Raw genomic sequence first — 19323 nt, 5'->3', positions numbered from 1 at the left:
TGAGGGCAGGACAGCACAGCCTCTGCGAGGGCATGTTGCAGCCTCTGCTGAGACCCGGCTGTGCAGGTGAGGAAAACACTACTCAGACAGAAGCAGTGTCTGAAGAGAGAAGAAACACAGAAGTACAGAGCAGCGCTGTACCCAGCACTGGGTCTGTTAGGGCATGGGGCTCCCAGCAGCACCAGCTGTGCCACCTCTGGTCCTGAGGGTGTGAGAGCAGTAATGGGGACACACCAGCTGAGGCACAGCCCCCCGTGCTCAGGGTACATGGCTGTGCTCACAACGTGCTGCCAGGCAGCTGGAGCAGCCTGGTGTGCTGCAGCAGCATCCTGCGAGGGGCTGCGTGCTGCTGCCTCCAGTTAAACCACTGGAGCGATGCTGAGCGGCACAAAGGGTTGACTCAGGGCTTGGCCGGGATCCTGGGACTGACACTCCAATCCATCCAGTAGGATAAAGCAGACAAACAAAGGCATTTGGATGTTTAATAAGTGTTTAAGATCTTGGATTTGTGTCTTGTCAACCATTTGATCCAGCCACAGGACCCGTATTAGTGGGTGGAAGAAAAATCCTTTCTGAGCATTCAGCTCTTTCCTCCCTGACTGCGAGGCTGTCATTATGGCTGGTAGGAGAAGCCTCGTTACAGTCACAGTTTGCACCAGATGGTTCCTGTGGCATCTTGGAGATGATCTCCTCCAGATTCCTGGCAAAGAGGCTCCCACAAATCTGCAGCTCGGATTTCATGCTGACCCCACTGTAGTCAAATGAGCACATCAGATGTTACAGCAGACTGCACCCTACGTGAGCTCCTTTGGCAGCTCAGAGCTGCAGAGTGCCAAGCACTCCTACCACTACCACGTGGAGCCTGCTGGGGATGCACACGTAGCTTCTTGGATTCCTTGTCACGGTCCTTTGTGAAGTCCCTGTTTAGCTTTGAGCACAGCACCCAGAGCCTGGTGAGCTCCGTGCAGAACCCCAGTGGTGTCAGTGTACCCCTGCAGCAGCCGTGGAGTCCTAAAGACAAGGGACACATTCAGGTTCTGTGGATCAGAGCTGCTCATGGATCAGTCCTTGAAGCTGTGGTAAAGGGTGCAGATGTTTCCTGCCTTGGCCCTTCCCAAGCTGTGCTTTCCCAACAAAGCACCCACTGGTGATGATGGGCAACGTTCTGAGTGGCTCAGAGAGTGGAGAAGGGCTCCAACATGTCCCACTGCTGAAGCAGTGCTCCCAGGAGCTGGACACCGAGCAGCAGTTGCAGCGTGGTGCTGTTGGCCATAGCTCCAACCTGCCCTGAGCGCTTCCCTCCTGGCTTCGGGTGAGCTCTCCAGCCCCTGCACCGGGCACAACCAGCTGGAATTTTCCTTTGAGGAGAATTGACCTTCAGCTGAGGTGACTCAGAGCCGGCCGGTGGGATTAGTGCTGAGGGAGGGTTAGCAGCAAGCAGCTTTTGTCCTGCTGTGAGGCTTTTGGTCTGTAAGTGCAGCTGCGCTGAGCGCTGTGCAGCCTCGTGATGTCTTTAGGAGGGTTATGGGAGCTGATGTCTGCACAAAAGGATCTGGAGCAAACAGCCACGCAGCGGGGCACGTGGTTTCCCACAGGAGCCCACTGCTGGCTCCAGGGTTTTATCCAACTGATTTTTTCTTTGCCCTAAGCTGTAGAAGATGGAAGGTGAACTCAGCACCTTGAGTGGATGGCTGCAAGGGCACACAGGCAAGGTCAGCACGTGGCGAGGTCACGGCTCGCAGTCAGAGCTTCTGTAGCCTTAGTGCTCCAGGAGCCTGTCTCTGGCAAGAGCACAGTGCTTGCTGTGACTGGAATGACTGCTGATAACATCCTCCTCCCACCCCATCTCCCTCTGTGGTCATCACTCCCTTCGTCTTTCCCAAGGCTGGAGCTGTGCTCTTGTGATTACAGGTTGCCTATGGGACCACAGAAAACAGCCCTGTCACCTTCATGGGATTCCCCACTGACAGCATTACCAAAAGGACCGAGACAGTGGGATCCATCTTGCCCCACACAGAGGTGAACACGATCCTCCCCACTTGCTCCAGGTCTTCTCTGGTCCTGGATTTGCTGCATGCCACAGCATTTGGCTCAGCTCCCCGAAGGCTCTGCTTCTCTTCTGCTGTAGGCAAAAATTGAGGATCCGGAAACGAAGAAGCCTGTGCCTCTGAACACTCCTGGGGAGCTTCAGGTCCGTGGCTACTGTGTCATGCTGGGGTACTGGAATGACTCCGCCAGGACGCGTGAAGTGATCTCTGATGATAACTGGTACAAGACTGGGTGAGTCTGGAAAGCAGCCTGCTCCCCCACGTCCCTCCTGGATGGGGACACTGCACGGGGGTGTATGTGTCCATGGTTTAGCTGTCATTTCAAAGTAGGGAAAGCTGGCCAGAGTTAGCTCTCTGATCTGTCAGTTCCTCTCCATGAAACTCCAGAACAGCTTTTAGCACAGAACCCTCAGTGCAAACTGCTCCTGGACTCGCAGATATTTACTTGGTGTGACTGTGCTTCCTCCAAGAGGCAAAGCGCTGCAGGCATGCAGCACAGACAAGGACAGCAACAGCAGGACACTCCTTCCTCTGAGCCCTGGTGTTTGTAGATGCTGCCTGTGACAGTGTCTGCCTATAGCAGGAGCTCTCTGATCTCTGCAGGAGTTTCTTCCATGTGTTTTAGTGGCAACTCACCCATTACCTTCCAGGTATTCTAATCTGGCCTCCAGGTTGATGGGTGAACCAGTTGCTTTTCCAGCCAGCTGGGGGCAGGACTTGGACTGTGGTGTCATTGCAGGGACATTGCAACCCTGGATGAGGATGGCTACTGCAGGATTATAGGCCGTTGCAAGGACATGATTATTCGGGGAGGAGAGAACATCTACCCAGCAGAAATCGAGCAGTTTCTCCACACCCACCCCAAGGTTGAGGAGGTCCAGGTGAGCAGGAGAGAATGGGGGTGGCTAAACAGTGGTGGTTTATGGGGTGAAAAACCTGTACACAGTGATGCTTGGGACTTCTGCTGGTACCTGGCCGTCCTCCCGTTTTCAGCTTCTTTAGTGCAATATTGTTCTGCAGCTGGTGGGGACGGCAGTGGGGCGGGCAGAACCTCTGGGCCTTTCAGTGTTGCAGGCACATGAGGTCAGACAAAATCTTTGTGCAACAGTTTGACGTCTGCAAAGCAGTGACTCATTCTGCAGCTTTTAAACTGCCTGTCCACTTCCATAACGCTCCCTGAAATTCTTCGTGGAAGCCATTTGCAAGGACAGCTCCTACTGATAGCGAACTACAGCACTTCTAAATCGAAAAAGGCTCCTCCAGCAAATCCCTGGAGATGAGGAGTTAGACTTAGTTCTATCTGTTCACAAGACAAAAATGATGTGCAGCATTGAGCAGCTGCTCCCAGTCTGCTGGGATTGTTTTCCTCTATGTTTTGTTCCAGACAAGTTTCCCCATAAATAAACCAGTTATTTAGTAAGTGCTGTGCCTGTGTTAGGCTGGCATGTCTCCTTGGCACAGCCCCAGTGCAAATGGGATGCAAACCAGCCCTGTTTATGCCGCTCCCAGGGCTGCGTGTCACTGCTCTGCACTGGAGGATCGACACATGGCCGGGGTTCTGAGGCACTGGTCAGGGCCATCACTGTTCCATTTCATCTGTTTCATCCCAATGCACAGCCCCACCTCGTGCACCCCGCAGTGGGTCGGGGTTGTGCTCCCCCCTGCAGGCACAGCGAGATGCTGGAGGGGGATGTCTCCAGGCTCACGTGTCCTTCTGTCCCCACCAGGTGGTTGGAGTGAAGGATTCACTGATGGGAGAAGAGGTCTGTGCCTGCATCCGACTGAGAGCTGGGCAGAGCTGTGCAGCGGATGATATTAAAGCTTTCTGCAAAGGGAAGGTGTGTCTTCCACTCCTGTGTGCCCAGCGCCCCAGTGCCCTGCCAGGCCCCCACAGCCAGCAGCAGCTGGGGGCTGCCAATGCAGTGATGCAGCTCGCCTGGTCCCGGTTTAGCTGTGGCACAGTGGATGTTACAGGCTGCACACGCTGCTCCCAGCAGGTGCTGTAGCTGTTGGCTTTCTCTCCCCAGATCTCCCATTTCAAGATCCCACGCTACATTGTGTTTGTGAATCAGTACCCGCTCACTGTGTCAGGCAAGGTAAGAGGGGCTGCGGGAGGTGAGCAGCCGTGCCCTGCTGTGCTGTCTGAACCTCTGCACCTCTGCCTTATTTCAGGTTCAGAAATACAAGTTGAGAGAGCAGATGGAGAAGCACCTTCAGCTCTGAGCTCAGGAGGGAGAATAAGACAAGGGATAAATCAGACTCACTGCATCCAGCCTTACGTCTCCTTTTCACCTGTGCCTTGTGACGAGCAGTGGAGGGCTTCTCTCCTCGCCCTCAGACTGATGGTGCTGTCATGCTTATAGAACAGAGCCTTTCTTCCAGTTAGGTTTGTTTCTTTGCCAAGAGGACAAGATGCTTATTTCTGGAACCTTGTCCTGTTACTAAGACTTGGTGAAGGTTGCAAAGCCTTGTTTCTGTTTGAGCAACTTGGCTACAGCCATTTCTGAGGACTTTCTGGGCCTGAGCAGATGCTGGTAGCACTTTTCCTAATTCTACTGATATCTGAAGTTGCAGCAGCCTCGCCTGGTGAACGCCTGTTTTGTTTGGGTGCTGCTGGGATTCACAGGGCACATAAATCGCCCAGTAAAATGAGAGCTGATCAGCCTGAAATGAAGGGCAGAGGCTTGAGGCAGAAAGGCTGACTGTAGGAAGACGCTCCCATGGCTGGATGGAGATGTTCGCCCTGTTCCCAGCCCTTCTGACCCACAATAAACCTCACCAGCACAGACTCAGTGGTGTTTATTTCTGTAGCTTTGGATAAGGCAGACAGTAAGCACAGTACAGAAATACCAAACTTACTGTCCCACGACAAGTGTGCAGCACAGCAAACCCGGGACAGCGCTTTTACGGGAGTTTGGTGCCTCCCAACCATGAAACACTGCGACGAGGAGTTGAAGAGCAGAGCTCCTTTCCCCCTGCGTCGAGTGTCCCACGCCAGCTGGGCTGCAGATCACAGTGCAGCCAACTCTCCCCGACCTCATTCCGCCTCCTGGAGCGGCTGAGCCTCGTCCTGTGATGGCTGAGGGGTGCAAAGGGGGAGCGATGACGTGCCAGTGAGGTCAGGTCACTGCAGTGGCTCTCCCAGCTGGACCGTGGGGTCTACCCATGGAAGCAGATCCTCTCGCTGAGGTGACCCATGTTCGTAGGTGCTTCCTGCAAGAACAGCAGATCATCAGCATCACACCGTGCAGATCTGAGCCCACAGTGCCGTCACACAGCTTAACATACAGGGCCTCCCCTGCCCTCTGCCCACCCCGAGATATGTGATGCACAAAGATGTAACACAGTGTAAGAGCCTTGTACACAGGAGGAACCAGCTCCTGGGCTGCAGCAACTGCAGTCGAAGGCTCTGGAGACACAGCGGGTCTCTGGGCCTCACATCCAAGGGAGGATTCATTTCCTTCCTTTGCCCCCCACAGCATTAACCCAGGTACAGAACAGGTTGGGTTGCACTGGGAGGAGTTTCTCTCCTCCCTGCTCGGCACCTCCAACCTCCGTCCCGCCCCAGCTGCCCAGGGGCGCCCCATGGACTCACCTGGGTGTGGGATCCCTGGGCTCGGCCGCTGGGAGGTGAAGGTGAGCTCAGTCCTGCCCTGTGTGTGCGGGCAGCCTGCAGAGAGCAGCCCCACATGGGGCGGTTACAGCAGCACGGAGGGACGCGGATCCCCCCAGCCCCATCCGTGTCCCCGCACCATGAGCACACACAGCTGAGCGCTGAGCGCTGCCCCCCGGGGCTCAGCACCGCCCGTACCCCATCCCAAAGCTTCCCCACCTCCCAGCACTGATCGCTGCCCGCACCCCGCCGTGCACTCACCGGAGCAGCGCGGATGCTCATCCCAGCTCTGCACGTCGCAGCGCTCAACGAGCCCATACACGATCCGTGCAGCTGCGGCCCATCCCGGCCGTGTCTTATAGGCCTCGCCTCCAGCCGGGAAACCCCGCTGGGACCGGGGCAGGAAACGGTGACGTCGGCCTGAAAACGGGAACCTGCGGTGCCGGTTTTCCCGTCCGTTTTGTCACGGGCATTTTCCACTTCTCCACCTCCATTAATAGCCCGCGTTAAGAAACGACGCTCCGCTCCTTCGGCGCCGGCTTTGCGCAACCACGAGCGGGGGAACGAGGCGGTTCCGCTTCTTCTCGCAGCCGTGGGAGCGAGGGGGCGGGGGGCGGAGCGGGGCTGCGGGCGGCGATGGCGGCGATGGCAGATGTCGGTGATGGCAGATGTCGGTGATGTCGGTGATGTCAGTGATGTCAGTGATGTCAGATGTCGGCGGTGTCAGCGCCGTCCGGCTCGATGCCCCCACGCGGTGTCTCGTTTCAGTTCCGTGGGGCGCAGACCGGCCCCGAGCTCCCCCCGCCCTCCTCCTCCTCCTCCTCGTGTCCCATTGCCCCGCGCTCCCCTCGCGCTGTCGCTCCGGCCGCTCATCAGACGCCGCACGAACGTGTAATTAATGACAGATTAATGACGGATTAATGACAGATTAATGACAGATTAATGACGGATTAATGACAGATTAATGACGGATTAATGACGGATTAATGACAGATTAATGACGGATTAATGACAGATTAATGACAGCTGCGGTTATTAACGCGCAGTAACTGCGCGCTCGGTTCAAACCTGGAGGTCACCGGAAAACGGAACCTCGTGCTGCGCGGTGCGATGCGGCTGCGCGGGGCGATGGCGGCGCGGTGCGTCCGTGCGGGGCTCGGGGCGATGCGGCCACGCGGGACGGGTCCGGGCCGCGCTGCGGGGCTGCGGGCGGGACCGACCCGCTCCGATCCCGGCCCCGAACCGGCGGGACCCGCCACAGCGTCACTCTACGTGCACGTGAGCGCGGGGACTTTGTGCGCGGGGAGCGGGGCTCGGACACGGGGGGTCCCACTCGTGGCACTGCGGGTACAGCCGGTACACGCGGGGTGTCGCTGCCACGAGCGCATCGGGGCTGTGGGTGTGAAGGGCAGCGCCCCGCGGGGCGGGCGGTGGGCACGGGGGGCTCCACGCGCCGTGTGTGCGGACCGAGCCCCTTCGGTGGGGCGGCCCCGTGCCCACGGCCGCCTTGTGCCCGCAGTGGCCGTTCTGCCGCAAGCACTGCGCGTACTGCAGCTTCAACAAGTACGTGGTGCCGGCCGTGGACGAGGCGGCCGTGCGTGCCTGCCTGGTGCGGGAGGCGCAAACCCTGCTGCGCATCGGCCGCGTGCGGAGGTTGGTTCCCGCATTGGGGCCGTGGGGACACAGCGCCCTTCAGCAGCCGCCTGCAGCTCCCCCTCCCCGCAGCGTCAGCTCCGTGTTCTTCGGCGGGGGCACCCCCAGCCTGGCCGCCCCGCGCACCATCGCGGCCGTGCTGGAGGCGGCTGCGGCGGTCGCTCATCTCCCGGCTGGAGCCGAGGTGACGCTGGAGGCCAATCCCAGCTCCGCTGACCCGGCGCGTCTCGCTGCCTTCAGGGCGGCCGGCATCAACCGCCTGTCCCTCGGCGTCCAGGTGAGCGCGGCCGCCCCATCCCATCCCGTTCCATCCCGTTCCATCCCACCCCTCCGTTCCCACGCGGCCCCGCTGTCACCGCGCTCCGTCCGCAGTCACTGGACGATGCTGAGCTGCGGCTGCTGGGCCGGGACCACACGGCGGCGGAGGCGCGTGCGGCGGTGGATGCGGCTCGGCAGCTGTTCCCCGGCCGCACCTCCCTCGATCTCATTTTCGGGCTCCCGGGGCAGAGCCTGCAGGGCTGGGAGCGCGGCCTGGAGGCGGCGCTGGGGCTGTGCGACCACCACCTGGCGCTGTACCAGCTGACGCTGGAGCGGGGCACGAAGCTGGAGGCTCATGTGCGGCGGGGGGTCCTGCCTGAGCCCCCCGAGGAGCTGCTGGCCGACATGTACCTGAGCGCCCGCACCGCGATGGCGGCCGCCGGCTTCCACCAGTACGAGGTGTCCAACTTTGCCCGGCAGGTGAGGAGCCCCCGCCTGGTGCCCCCACCGCGGGCGCAGCCCCTCCTCACTGACCGCACCGCTGTCCTGCAGGGCGCCCACAGCGCACACAACGTGTCCTACTGGCGGGCAGAGCAGTACGTGGGTGTGGGGCCGGGTAAGTGCTGGGGCTGGTATTGGTAACTATGCGGGGCTGTGTGTGCCCTGCGCCCTGTCCGCTCTCTGCACCGTCCGTTCTCTGCTCCCTCGCAGGGGCTCACGGCCGCTTCGTGCCGTGGGGTGAGGGCGGCCGCGTGCGGGAGGCACGTGTACAGACACCGCACCCTGACACGTGGATGCGGGAGGTGCGGAGCTGCGGGCACGGCACCCGGCGGAGAGCAGCGCTGAGCCCGCTGGAGCAGTGAGCATCGGGATGGGGCCGGGGGTGGGGGGTCCTTTGTGCTTCCCCCGTCCCTACACCCGCCGTGCCCGCAGGCTGCAGGAGCTGCTGGCGCTGGGGCTGCGCACGGCTGAGGGCGTCACGCATCAGGTGAGCGGCGGGTGAGCGGCGGGCAGCGCAATAAGGAGCCGCCGCTGAACATCCATCCCCGCAGCGATGGGGGGTTTTCTCCCCACGGCTGAGCCTGGACGCCGCGTTCGGGGCGTCGGGGGAAGCGGCAGAACTGCAGGAGAACGGCTGGGTGCGGCTGGACGGACGGTGAGCGGCGGGGCGGGCACGGGGCGGGCAGCGATGCGGGCACGGGGCGGGCAGCAATGCGGGACGGGCCTGAGCTGTGTGATGCTGAGCCGTGTGATGATGCTGAGCTGTCCCGTCCCGTCCCGTCCCATCCCGTCCAGGTCTCTGCGCTGTTCCCCTGCCGGGCTGCCCGTGCTGGACTCGCTGCTGCCCGCTCTGCTGCGGCAACTGCGGCACCGCTGGGAGCAGATGGAGCAGGACGGCGGGGGACGGAGCGCGGGATGAGCCGCGCGGTGCGGGGCGATGCGGGGCGGGCGGATGGAGCGGAACAACAGCGGCTCCATCACAGCATCGACATCCCGCGTGGGTCTGTGCCGGGAGCGGGGCGGGGCGGAACCATAGAGTAGCACCGTAGAGTGGCACCATAGAGCGGCGGCGTTGGGGCCGCTCTGTCCGCTCGTCTCGGTGGTGGCCGCCCGTTGCCATGGCTGCGGTGTCGCCGTTCCGCGGGATGCCGGGCTCGGGCCGCACGCCGCGCAGGAGGGAAGGGCGAGGGAAGGGCCGGAACGCGTCCCCAACCCCGTCCGGTACCGGAACCACCGGAACCACCTCCATCATTAAACCCGGGGCCGCGTCCCAGGCGGTGCACGGCTGCTCCCGGCGCTGACCCGGCCCGTCGTTGTGCGTTTCAGAGCCGCCGGAGCCGGCCCGGCCCGAACCCGAGGAGCCGCGTCCCGCGCTGTGTCCGCTGCGGGTCCGGGATGTGCGAGAACTGGCGGTGCGGGACGAGGAGCTGCACAGAGTGAGAGCGGGGCGGGACACGGCACCGAGCTGCGATGTACTGCAATGCAATGCAATGTAATGCAATGGAATGCAATGTAATGCAATGCAATGTAATGCAATGCAATGTAATGCAATGCAATGGACTGCAGTGTAATGCAATGCACTGTGCTGTGCTGTACTGCAATGCAATGCGATGCACTGCACTGTGTTGTGCCGCTGCTGGCCCCGTCCCTTTGCACTGTGCAGGGCAGCGTTCAGCATCGAGCAGCACAGGAAACTATGGGGAACTTTCGGCTCCTTCCCCTGCCCCGGTTGTAACGTGGGCTCAGAGCAGCGGGCTGGGAACTGCCCGGTGTCTGCAGTCACATAAGACAAAGCAGCGGCCTCACATTGCACCCGGCTGGGAAGGCTCATGGTGCAGGTTCATGGTGCAGGTTCATGGTGCAGGTTCATGGTGCAGGTTCATGGTGCAGGCTCACATTGGGTGCTGGGATCAGTTTCTCCCCCAGCTGATGGGGCTCCCCGTGTGTCCGGGTGGGTCAGAAGGAACACAGAGGTCACTTTGTACCTAGTGCTGTGGTTGTTGCCCGCAGCTCCACGCTCCTCGCCCGCCCCGCGATGCCGGGAGGATCCTGGTCAGGAGGAAATTCCTCGTCCGGAAACACCAGCCCAGGTTGGCCAGGAAGGCAGCGCAGCTCCTGGTGGCACGGCCGGCCTTCACAAGGACAGCCCGGGAGCCGCCGCGCTTCTCCGGTAGGGTTGAGCTTCAGTCTGCCCTTGGTTTTTGGCTGTGACGAGCCCAGATGTGCTTAGTGAGCTGCTCCGGGGCTGGTGTCTTTGTAGGACCGGCACCGTTCAATGCGGGCTGTGAAGAAATTCTTCCTCACCACGTGCTGGGAAGTCTCCAGGAGCTGGAGATGGAAGCCTTGGCCAGAGGAAACACTCAGGTTGAATATAAAAGTGCTTTTTGAGGGGTGAATGATGATGTGTGATGATGATTTCAGCACCTGTCACACACACATCAGGCCTGAGGATTGGGGTTAATTCCTGAGGATTGGGGTTCATTCCTCATCATTCTGTGGGGAGGGTTTGCCTGCAGAGAAACTGCATAGTGGGTTTTGAGGTCCTGTGTGCAGGCACAGAGTGTGGAGGGAAGACTGACAGGAGCTTCCTCTTGTGTTTGTGCTGATGGGATCAGGCGTCTTTGGGAGAGCTGGGGCTGCAATAACGTCACTGCCTGAGTTCAGTTACTTGGCTCAATCCATCATTTCTGAGTGTGTTCTTAGTGCCCCATCTTTGTACCTCCCTGTGGTCCATGAAGGTGCTGCAGCCTGAAGGATTCTCTCTGCTCCCATCCTCCGTTTCTGGCTGTACCTGCAGTGTGTGCACTGGGAGGTCAGTTTTGCTGTTTCTTTTCAGATGGTGGATCTCATTCAGGTTCCTCGTCAACGTGTTGCTGCATTGTTAAAAGAGCAGCGTGGAGGGGAGACAAAGAGAAGGTTTCGTCAGAGCCCAACATCAGAACACAAAGCTCTGCAGAACTGGCACCGCAATATGGCAATCAGGAAGAAGCAGGAGAGGAATCTGGGAGGTGAGAGGATGAGGGACCCTGTTCTGTGAGATTCTGGGTGCACATGAGGCTGTTTGATGGCTGCACAGCACACAGCAATGGCCAGAACCAACCTGGGTTAGTCCTGCTGCTGCCACTGACCTGAGTTCCCTGGGCTCCCTGTGCTGTGGGTGCTGCTGCCCGTGGTGGCCCTGCAGGGCGAGCTGCTGGTTCTGGCTGCAGGAAACACAGTGGGCTTGATGAGGGTGGTATAAGGGGTTTACACATTGAAAATAGTAAAGGATCTGCCCAGAGAAGCACAGTGCCTTTCATATTCCTTTATAGAAATTCTTCAGAAGCCAGAGAATGAGCTGCTGATGAGCATCGTGGAGGGTTACAGACAGATCCAGGAAGAACGGGACCTCATTGACCGTAATCTCGCTGCTCTGCTTCCTGGGAAGGTGAGAGCCCCCTTCCTTTGCCTCCTGGCTGCTCCGTTCTTGTGAAGGAGCTGAGGTGCTGCTGCTGCAAATACGAGCCGCGCAGATCTGTCCTCAGATCATTGCCAAAGTCCTTCCATGCAGAGAGGGGGATATGGGGCAGGGGGTGATTATTTATGGTCTTCTAAAACATTTGCACGGGCAGAGCGAGGTACCACCTTCTTTTCAGCTGCCAGTCCCTGTGGAAGTGGCAAACAGCTGCACATCCCTGAGGGTGCTGGTTGGAGCATTGTTTTTCCATAGGGCTACCGAGTAGGAAGTGAGTTCTGGAGCCAACCTGAGCGCATTGGGGATGAGCTGACGGGTCTGACGGTGACACTGACACGGACAGAACGGGGCTGCCCTGAGCCTGTCACCCACGTGGGGAAGCCCCACACTGTTAAGATGGAAACAGGTAAGGGAGTGTGCAGGGAGCAGCAGGACGAGGTGATCCCTCCCAGTGGTACAGAGGCTGCTTCCCAGTTGCCTTTGGTTGGGCCTGCAGTAAGCACAGGGCTGGTGTGGGCTGCTGCACGAGCACTGCAGTGCTGTAAGTGCTGCGGCACACCTTGGGTGCTGTGTGCAGGGCTGAGTGAAATAAGTAGGTGGTGAGCTCCTGTGTGGGTGCTCCAACAGATGAGAAGCCTCCAGAGAGGATCCCGTTCCGTCTGACCTGGGATAAGAGCCTTTTCCTGAAGCAGCGGCGGCAGGAACTGAAATGTATCCTAGAGGAGCTGGGTTTTTATAAGCCAGTAAGTCTGAGGAGTGAGAATGTTCTTTGCATCCAATGCCTCTCGTGAAGTGCTTTAGGATAACACAGAATAGCTACAGACTGGATCCAGCAAAGCGTCAGGATCCTGTGAGGCTTTGCAGTACTTGTCCTGGAGGTTCCCCCATTTCCAAAGGGCCGCAGCCATGAAGGAGATTTCTGTCCTTTCTGTGACTCTTGGGCTGCCCTCCAAGCTCTGAAGGCAGTTTTCCCATCCCAGGGTTGTTGAGGGGCTCCGAGCAGTTCCTCGCTCTCTCTCACATTGGTTGGATGTGTCTGGAAGCTGCTGCAGGAGTGAGACAGCTGAACTTCACTCAATTGTCTTATTTTCCATATAAAAAGGGCAGTTAAGAGTTGGTGCTTCTGTGTGTGTGCAGGATCTGGATGGCCTGGAGGTGGTTGGCAAAGGGCGGCCGCTCACGTCTGTCTCAGCACTGTCTGTTCCATTTTCCATTGCTTCTGAAGAGTCTGAGACCTTGTAAGTTTTGTTTGATGGTGGTAGTAAAGAATTTTGGGTACACACCATTGGAATGGGGGGATCTCCTGAGCTGTTCTGATCAGAGCAGAGAGGAGTCTCCGAAGGGCGCAGTAAAAGGTGTGTTCTGATACTAAAGTCACCGCTGGAAATGAGTTTCACTCCACAGAAACACTGTCATTTTTTTAGCAGTGACTCCTTAAGGGACAATTGCAGAGAGGTTCCAGAGACAGCGCTGGGTCCATCCTTAGACTTCTGTGGGCAGCCTGCACGTTGGATCGACCGCATCGCTTCTTGCAGGGTAATTGTGTGTTCTTATTGTTTAGTTGAACTGAGCTTGTTTGAGTTCCCAAGTCACAGCTGTACAATGAGTGTCACGCTCAGGATGGAGAATGGGGGATTTGTTCTGAACAATCCAGTGTCCCATGTTTGCTCCTGAGAGTTTTGGAACCAGAAATGGTTGCTTTGTGGTGTGGAGCTCGGATTCCCAGGAGCCCTCTGCACAATGGCTGCTTCCTTGGGCCAGTTCTCCAGTCGGGGTTCAGCCCCTTGGTGGTGGTTTGGTTTCTGGAAAGATGGAGTTGAAATTGTTACCTTTGTCCTTTTTCCTCGTAGGATGAGGTTGGCATCGCTGCCAGGATCACTTTTGAGACCGTGGTTGGTGAGAAAGCTGAAAGCTTCCTGACAGTGAGCAACGACGGCACGGCTGCTGTCTGGTACGACTGGAGGAGGCTTCCCCAGCACATCCCTTCCAGAGGAACCACGAGGACACGGATGCGATGTTTTTACTTTGATGCCAGACCAGGTACGAGAACTGCTGATCTCTGAGAGCTCTGTGCACAGAGCATGGAGCAAACAGCCAGGAGCTGTCTGGGATGCTGTGACTCAAGGCAGAGCAAACCATGGGTGGTTCTCGGCAGGCTGACTCACAGCAGTAGGTGTGCGAGGCAGATCCCTTTCATGGGACTGTAAGGAAAGAAGGTTGTTCCTGCTCTGAATGTAAATGGGTGGAATACTGAGTCGTGAATCACTTTCTGATGACAAACTGGGCATCGTCTACCACAGAAGGTGCTGAGTTTGCTGTCAAGGAAGTGTGCAGTGGTAGAAATAGCAGCTCAGTAATGTGGTGGCTGGGGTAAATCTGTAAGAAGAAACACGGTTGGACTGGCTGTGCTTACCAGGAAGGCTGAGGAGAGTCTCCTGAAGAGCTGAGGACACTCAGTGGGGTTGGAAAAGGGCCACGTGAACCAGGTGGTTTCTTACAGACCGATGCATTTTCTCTCCTTCCAGGTGTAATTCTGCCTGGAGAAACCAGGAGGTTTTTTTTCCTTTTCAAGTCTGAGAGAACCGGCATTTTCAGTGAGTCCTGGGAGCTCAGGACGCATCCTCTGCTCTTAGGAGGAGCTCTGCTGCAGGTCACCCTGTGGGGAATTGCTGTGTGTGAGGATAAATTGGCTGACCTCAGAGAAAAACTGGAGGTAACCGGGCGTGTAACTGGGTAAATGTGAGCTTTGAACTTAATATGCAAACAGAGGACAAGGGAGGGAGTGGAGGACGTGGTATTTTTATTGCTGTGCAATTAAGGCTGAGAGTGAGATTTGATTTTCTAAACTTCTGAATGTGCTTAAGCAGGTTTGCTAAATAAAATGGAAGAATCCTGCAGCACGTTGCCATCTTGTTAACAAAGATGTGGTTGTGCTGCTGAACTGGATGCAGTGGCTCCTCTAAAAATGAATTTCCTATTTGTAGTGAACTCCATTGGTTAGTGGGAATAGCTGTGTGTATCACACTGCGTGGTAGGAGGTAATAAGGTGAAAATGACGCTGCTTAGTTGAGCGGGGTTTGCTGTTATCCTTGTAATCCTGCATTAACACGTGTGCTTAGCAGCGTGGGTGTGATTGTGCTGCAGGCTGACCTGGCTGCTCGGGAGGGTGCTGTGATTGTAGAAGAGACTCTGAAGGACCTTCTTGTCCAAATTCGGACCCCGGAGCGCAGCCCATCTCCCGTGGGGGTGTATGTCACAGACGAAGAGTTATTCCACAGGAAGAATCCCAAGGTGAGCTGTGAGCTGTGTGGTTCAGTGGCTGCACCGCTGAAACAGCAAGGAAAGGAAAGCAGTGGGGCTGTGCCCATGGGGCGCTCGGAGGCTCCCACCACCTGCCACAAGAGCTGGAACAGTTATGTCTGTAGCGGACAGACGTAACTCATTTTGCTATTTACCTTTTCTTTGTTATCAGTTGCATTATCAGCATCGAGTGGTGGAGCAGCTGCGTGACCTATGGAGACAGCACGTGGCTGCTCCATCAGCCTGCGGGGAGGAGGTGCCCTCAGACCAGGAGGGTGCTGTGGACGGCTGGAAGAGCACAATCGAAGTGACTCCGAGTCAAGTGGCAAATGTGGAGGAGGAGGAACCCAGCGCCTCAGGGTGGAACTTCTCAGTCGAGGACTTGCAGCAGGTGCTCACTGCGGGTCCCTCCAGCACAGGGACAGCCCGGTGATGGTTCCATTTCCCTTACAGTCTGTTGTACCCCAGTGTGAGCCCACCCAGAGCTCTGCTTCCAGCCATCTCCGAGTTAGGGGTGATGGATGGTGTGTGTTAGAGAAGCACTCCAGCTCTGCTGACCGCACCCTCAGTGCTCTGGTAAAGAAATACCCGAGGGAGACCATGAGGGCTGCTGTGTGCAGAAGAAAAGAGATCCAGACAATGCAGTGATACTTTAAGCTCTTACCCTATTAGCTTCCTGTCATCCCAGAGCTGAACGGGGACGCAGGCGGGACCCCACAGCCTCCTGTGGCTTCCCCAAGGGCTCTTCTATGTGGAGAGTCCTGCTGCTCACCAGAGCACTGAGGGGCTGTGGGTAGAGTACAGACCTCCCCAGATTAAAGCAGGAGTGGTTGGGGTTCTGTCAGCACTTTTTCTGCATTGCTCTCTTGGAAACTTCTCAGCTGCTTCTCTGCTGTCAGGAGGCCTGACCTGCTGCAGCCCTGTCTCCCAGTTGCAGAGGGATTGACTATGGGTGGATCTAACTGGGAGATCAGGGCAGCACATCTCACCTGTGTGCATTGGCCAAATCTCAGGCTGTGTCTGGGGGTGGAATTCCTGGTCCCAGTTGGTTTCACACTGGCATCCAGGAAGAGCTGCGGTGAATTCGGGGTGCAGAGGGCAGGAAGGAGCACTGAGAAGCTTTTCTCTCATACCAGGCTCTGAAGTCCATCCCTCAGGAGGAGCAGCGAGAAGCAGCGCTGTGCCAGCTCAACAAGGCGGTGCTGGAGCTTTGTGCTGAGCAGAGGCCAATTCAGTCAGACCTTCTGTATCAAACCTGGTGAGCTGCCTCTGCAGGATAGAGCTTGCAAATATCTCCTGTGATCAGCAGCTTAGCAAGCTCTATTGCAGTGTTGTGATTCAGAGTGTGTGTAATTATGGGAAGTCTAGAAGTCTTTTTTTGTGCCCTGCTTTCTTAGAGGCTAATTGTAGCAGCTATCTAATCCAAATGCCATTTCTTTCTGGAGATAAGATTAGAATATTCATGTAATTTTGGGGAGTATGCGGGGTTATTTCTGGCAAGATTATTCTAGGATACGTTTATGAAATCTGGGCAATTTTCTGTACCCTTTTACCAGGGAACTTTATTCCCCCTCACACAGCGTCTCCATTCTGCGCTGTTGTGCAGACTGTGCCATATTAACAGCTGCCGGTTGCTTCTAAATTAGAAGGAGGCAGATTCCTCCTGAGCAGAGCGCGGCTCAGGGCTGATTTACCACGTGTTGTGTAGTAGAGCAGGAGGCCTAATTTCACACTAGTATTTATGGGTCTGTGTGAGTCCATTGATTTACGAAGCATGGAGACCTCAGGAGGCTCCAAGCCAAGGGAAGTAATGCCGTGTCTCGATGTCAGGTGCCGTTGGTGTAGTTGGACAGGGCAGCCCCTGGCTGTAAGGTGCCTTCAGGCCTGGGCAGGGGGTAGAACACAGTTCCCCTTTGCGCCCTAAAACACCCACATGCTGTGCTGTCTCCCTTCTGTTTCTGATGCTCTTCTCAGTCTCCAGCTGTGGCGTGAGGCGGTGGATGGGCTGGTGGGTCACTCCCTGCGGTTGAGGTCCCAGCTTGGATTTCCTGAGAAGGACACCAGCGGGGATGATCTTCCAGAGGGAGGAGGTGAGCGGTGGCTGCAGCACAGCGGGAGGATTCTGGGCATCGTTGGCAAGCCAAAAAACTCACTGAGTTTCAGCTGGGATGGCAGCTCGGTCAGTTCCCCACAAAGCTTTTATGTGAAATCACACCAGAGAGCACAGCAGATAAAAACACAGCAGAAAAATACTGCGGTTATGTTGTCTGGGTGCACCGGGGTGTCTTTCTGGATATAAGTGTTGCTTTTCGGTAACTGGAATTCATTCTCAGGGGAAGAAAAGCAACCTATGGAAAGAACAGAAGGAGACAAAACAATTGGGAAAAAAGAAGAGAAACCATCAGTTGGTGGCAAGGATAAAGAGGACAAAAAAAGAACGAAGACTGCTGGAAAAGAGAAGGAGGTTTGTGTTGGGATGCTGTGGAAAACAGCATCGTGTTTTGGAGACAGCGTGGTACCTGTGAGGCCGTGATGTGTGCTGTGCAGTCTGAAAGGTGCTCTCAGATCTGTCACTTCTTGTTTCCAACTCTGCCCCTGAGCAGGAGCACCCAACCAGCAGGAAGTCAAAAGCAAAAGAGAAGAAGAGGCTGAAATCTCGCGGCTCGTTAGAGAAGGAGATAGCACAGCCCATAGAAGCTGCAGCTCCGGATCCTGTCACACTTCCTCAGGAGCAGATAGATCCCATCATATGGGCTCTGTACCAGGAGAAACTTTATGTTGAAGTGAGTCCAGCCAAAGTTTGTACCTTCATTTCTGGTTTCTGTTCTTTGCTTCTGAACTGACCCTGAGGCGGAGCTGGAGAGGTGCAGTGTTCTGTTAAGCTGAAAAGCAGGTAACTGTGTGTCTGTAGTTCTGTAGTGAGGTAAGTGTGACGTGCGAGGTGAGGCGGCCTCGATTGCAGGCTGCAACCCATTAACATAAAGGCAGCCATGGCATCGCCGCATGCGGGAGTTCTATCTGGGATGGCTTTTGCACACTTAGGGACTCTTGAGGGAGCAGCAGAATTAATTGTATCTCAGACAATGTTAAACACACTTCATAGCCAGGAAAGCTATTACTGGAGCTGGGATCTGTGAGCAGGCACCACTTCTCTGTGGTTGCTTGTGTGCCCACGGGCTGCTGCACTCCTGTGTTAAAGCCATCTCTGTTCTGCCCATCTTGTCATCAGGATTTCATCACTCATTTTCATCGCGTGCATCTTCTGTTAACTTTTGCTGCAGGTTTATGGGCTGCTGGACTCAATGGTGAGCCAGATGGTTTCCTTATTAGAAGAACTAGAACAAAACGCTGTGCTTTAAAGTGGGAGAGTGAAGCTGTTTGTAAGTAGAAATAGTCTCAATAAATAAAGAAATAGCCACGCTTGCACAAAGGCAGGTGGATGATCTTGCTGTCTCCTGCTATCCAGTTAATGTATCCGTGCCTGATTCGGAGTCAGTTCTTACTCACTTCCAGGACTCATCAGTCGAATTGAAATGAGGAAATTTGTGCTCCAGGTACAGAGAGCAGGGCTGGGGCTGTGATGGAGCCGCCCTTCCTGCCTCTACCAGCCTACACGTGTGTCACCTCATTCTGAATGAGCTTCCTCGTGCATCACAGCTGGGCTGGAGCGTTCGCTGGGCACACAGCTCCCTACAGCCGGGGCTGTGCATGTTTCCAAGGCAGAGCTGTGTGTGTCCCATGGCCGCGTGCTGCTGTTGTGCTGTTTTCCTGCTGGAGCAGCCAGACGACATTCCGCAGGGAGGCTTTGGCTCCGTGATGAAATGACATCAGTGCAGATTATTAATTTAGGTTCATGATACCTTTGAGGTTCTTAGACAGCAGATGCGTATCCGTGCTAAGCGTGACTGTTCCAGATTCTGCGCATCGCTGTGTGGTTACACCAGGCTTGTGTGCCCCAGGCAGGTGCAGGGTTACTTTGGGAACCTGCTGCCGTGTGTCTGAGCCTCACTGAGAGCAGAACTCTTCCCTCTGCTGAGGTGCTTTCCTTTTGTTTCCCCTTTTAACTCACATCTCTGGAGGAGCTGCTATTGGCAGTGCTGTGCTGAATGCAGCCTGGCTGTGCTGCGTGCAGCCCTTTGTGTTCTGAGACCTTACGGGCTGAGGAGAAGCACTTTGGCTTCTGCGGAGGGAAGGAGCCCCTTCTGGCTTAACAGGCACTGAACCACGTAGGGAAAGTCTCTGCTCAGCATTACTGCAATGAGGAATTCAGCAACAGTTTGAGAATGAGAGGGGGGAAAAAGGCCTGAAGTTGGGATGTGTCCCACGGGTCTGACAGCAGCTCCTGCCCTCCTGGAGGTTGTTACCAGCTCACACAGCTCCAGCCACCTGCTTTTGAGTCAGGAGAGATGCTGCACGAACAGAGGATGCACAGAGATGACGTGGTTGTCTCACAGTGCTTGTATTGGGTGGTCTCACCCTAAACGATGGGAAAGCCC

The 19323-nt window shown here is 56.5% G+C and overlaps 3 protein-coding genes across 7 annotated transcripts in view; all 3 read left to right on the top strand.

Moving 5' to 3' along the window:
* ACSF2 (acyl-CoA synthetase family member 2) overlaps positions 1-4836 on the top strand; it is a 31654-nt gene extending 26818 nt beyond the window's left edge. For 2 of the 3 annotated variants that reach the window (XM_015880214.1, XM_032448216.1), the window contains exons 11-16: positions 1912-2019; positions 2129-2280; positions 2788-2929; positions 3776-3886; positions 4076-4144; positions 4221-4836. In XM_015880214.1, the coding sequence (XP_015735700.1) occupies positions 1912-2019; positions 2129-2280; positions 2788-2929; positions 3776-3886; positions 4076-4144; positions 4221-4271 (633 nt within the window). In that variant the 3' untranslated portion in view covers positions 4272-4836. Of the gene's footprint in view, positions 1-1911; positions 2020-2128; positions 2281-2651; positions 2699-2787; positions 2930-3775; positions 3887-4075; positions 4145-4220 lie in introns of those variants that run through there. The other variant, XM_015880215.2, reaches the window with a different exon arrangement.
* Positions 4837-6786: 1950 nt separating this feature from the next.
* Positions 6787-9484, top strand: RSAD1 (radical S-adenosyl methionine domain containing 1). Of its 3 annotated transcripts, XM_032448217.1 has the most exons (10): positions 6787-7017; positions 7181-7314; positions 7387-7591; positions 7687-8052; positions 8125-8188; positions 8284-8431; positions 8506-8560; positions 8625-8728; positions 8869-9000; positions 9400-9484. In XM_032448217.1, exons 1-9 carry the CDS (start codon positions 6790-6792, stop codon positions 8990-8992), a joined length of 1428 nt encoding a protein of 475 aa, XP_032304108.1. In that variant the 5' UTR covers positions 6787-6789; the 3' UTR covers positions 8993-9000; positions 9400-9484. The 3 variants fall into 3 exon arrangements, with proteins under 3 accessions (XP_032304108.1, XP_032304109.1, XP_015735697.2); XM_032448218.1 differs by having other exon boundaries at positions 6787-6939; positions 7181-7591; XM_015880211.2 differs by having other exon boundaries at positions 7181-7591.
* Positions 9219-18279, top strand: MYCBPAP (MYCBP associated protein). The gene is made up of 19 exons (XM_032448327.1): positions 9219-9294; positions 9376-9509; positions 10084-10243; positions 10334-10437; positions 10910-11081; positions 11385-11500; positions 11783-11933; positions 12155-12270; positions 12665-12765; positions 12952-13063; positions 13378-13567; positions 14053-14240; positions 14672-14818; positions 15000-15218; positions 15964-16085; positions 16802-16917; positions 17161-17291; positions 17431-17610; positions 18109-18279. The coding sequence occupies exons 1-19, from the start codon at positions 9219-9221 to the stop codon at positions 18184-18186; spliced, it is 2613 nt and encodes an 870-aa protein (XP_032304218.1). The 3' UTR covers positions 18187-18279.
* The last annotated feature ends 1044 nt before the right edge of the window (positions 18280-19323 follow it).

The sequence above is a fragment of the Coturnix japonica genome, chromosome 18, assembly GCF_001577835.2.
Source record: "Coturnix japonica isolate 7356 chromosome 18, Coturnix japonica 2.1, whole genome shotgun sequence".
NCBI classification, from domain to species: domain Eukaryota; kingdom Metazoa; phylum Chordata; class Aves; order Galliformes; family Phasianidae; genus Coturnix; species Coturnix japonica.
The sequence above is the reverse complement of the archived record's forward strand: the minus strand, read 5'-3'. Positions and strand labels throughout refer to the sequence as shown.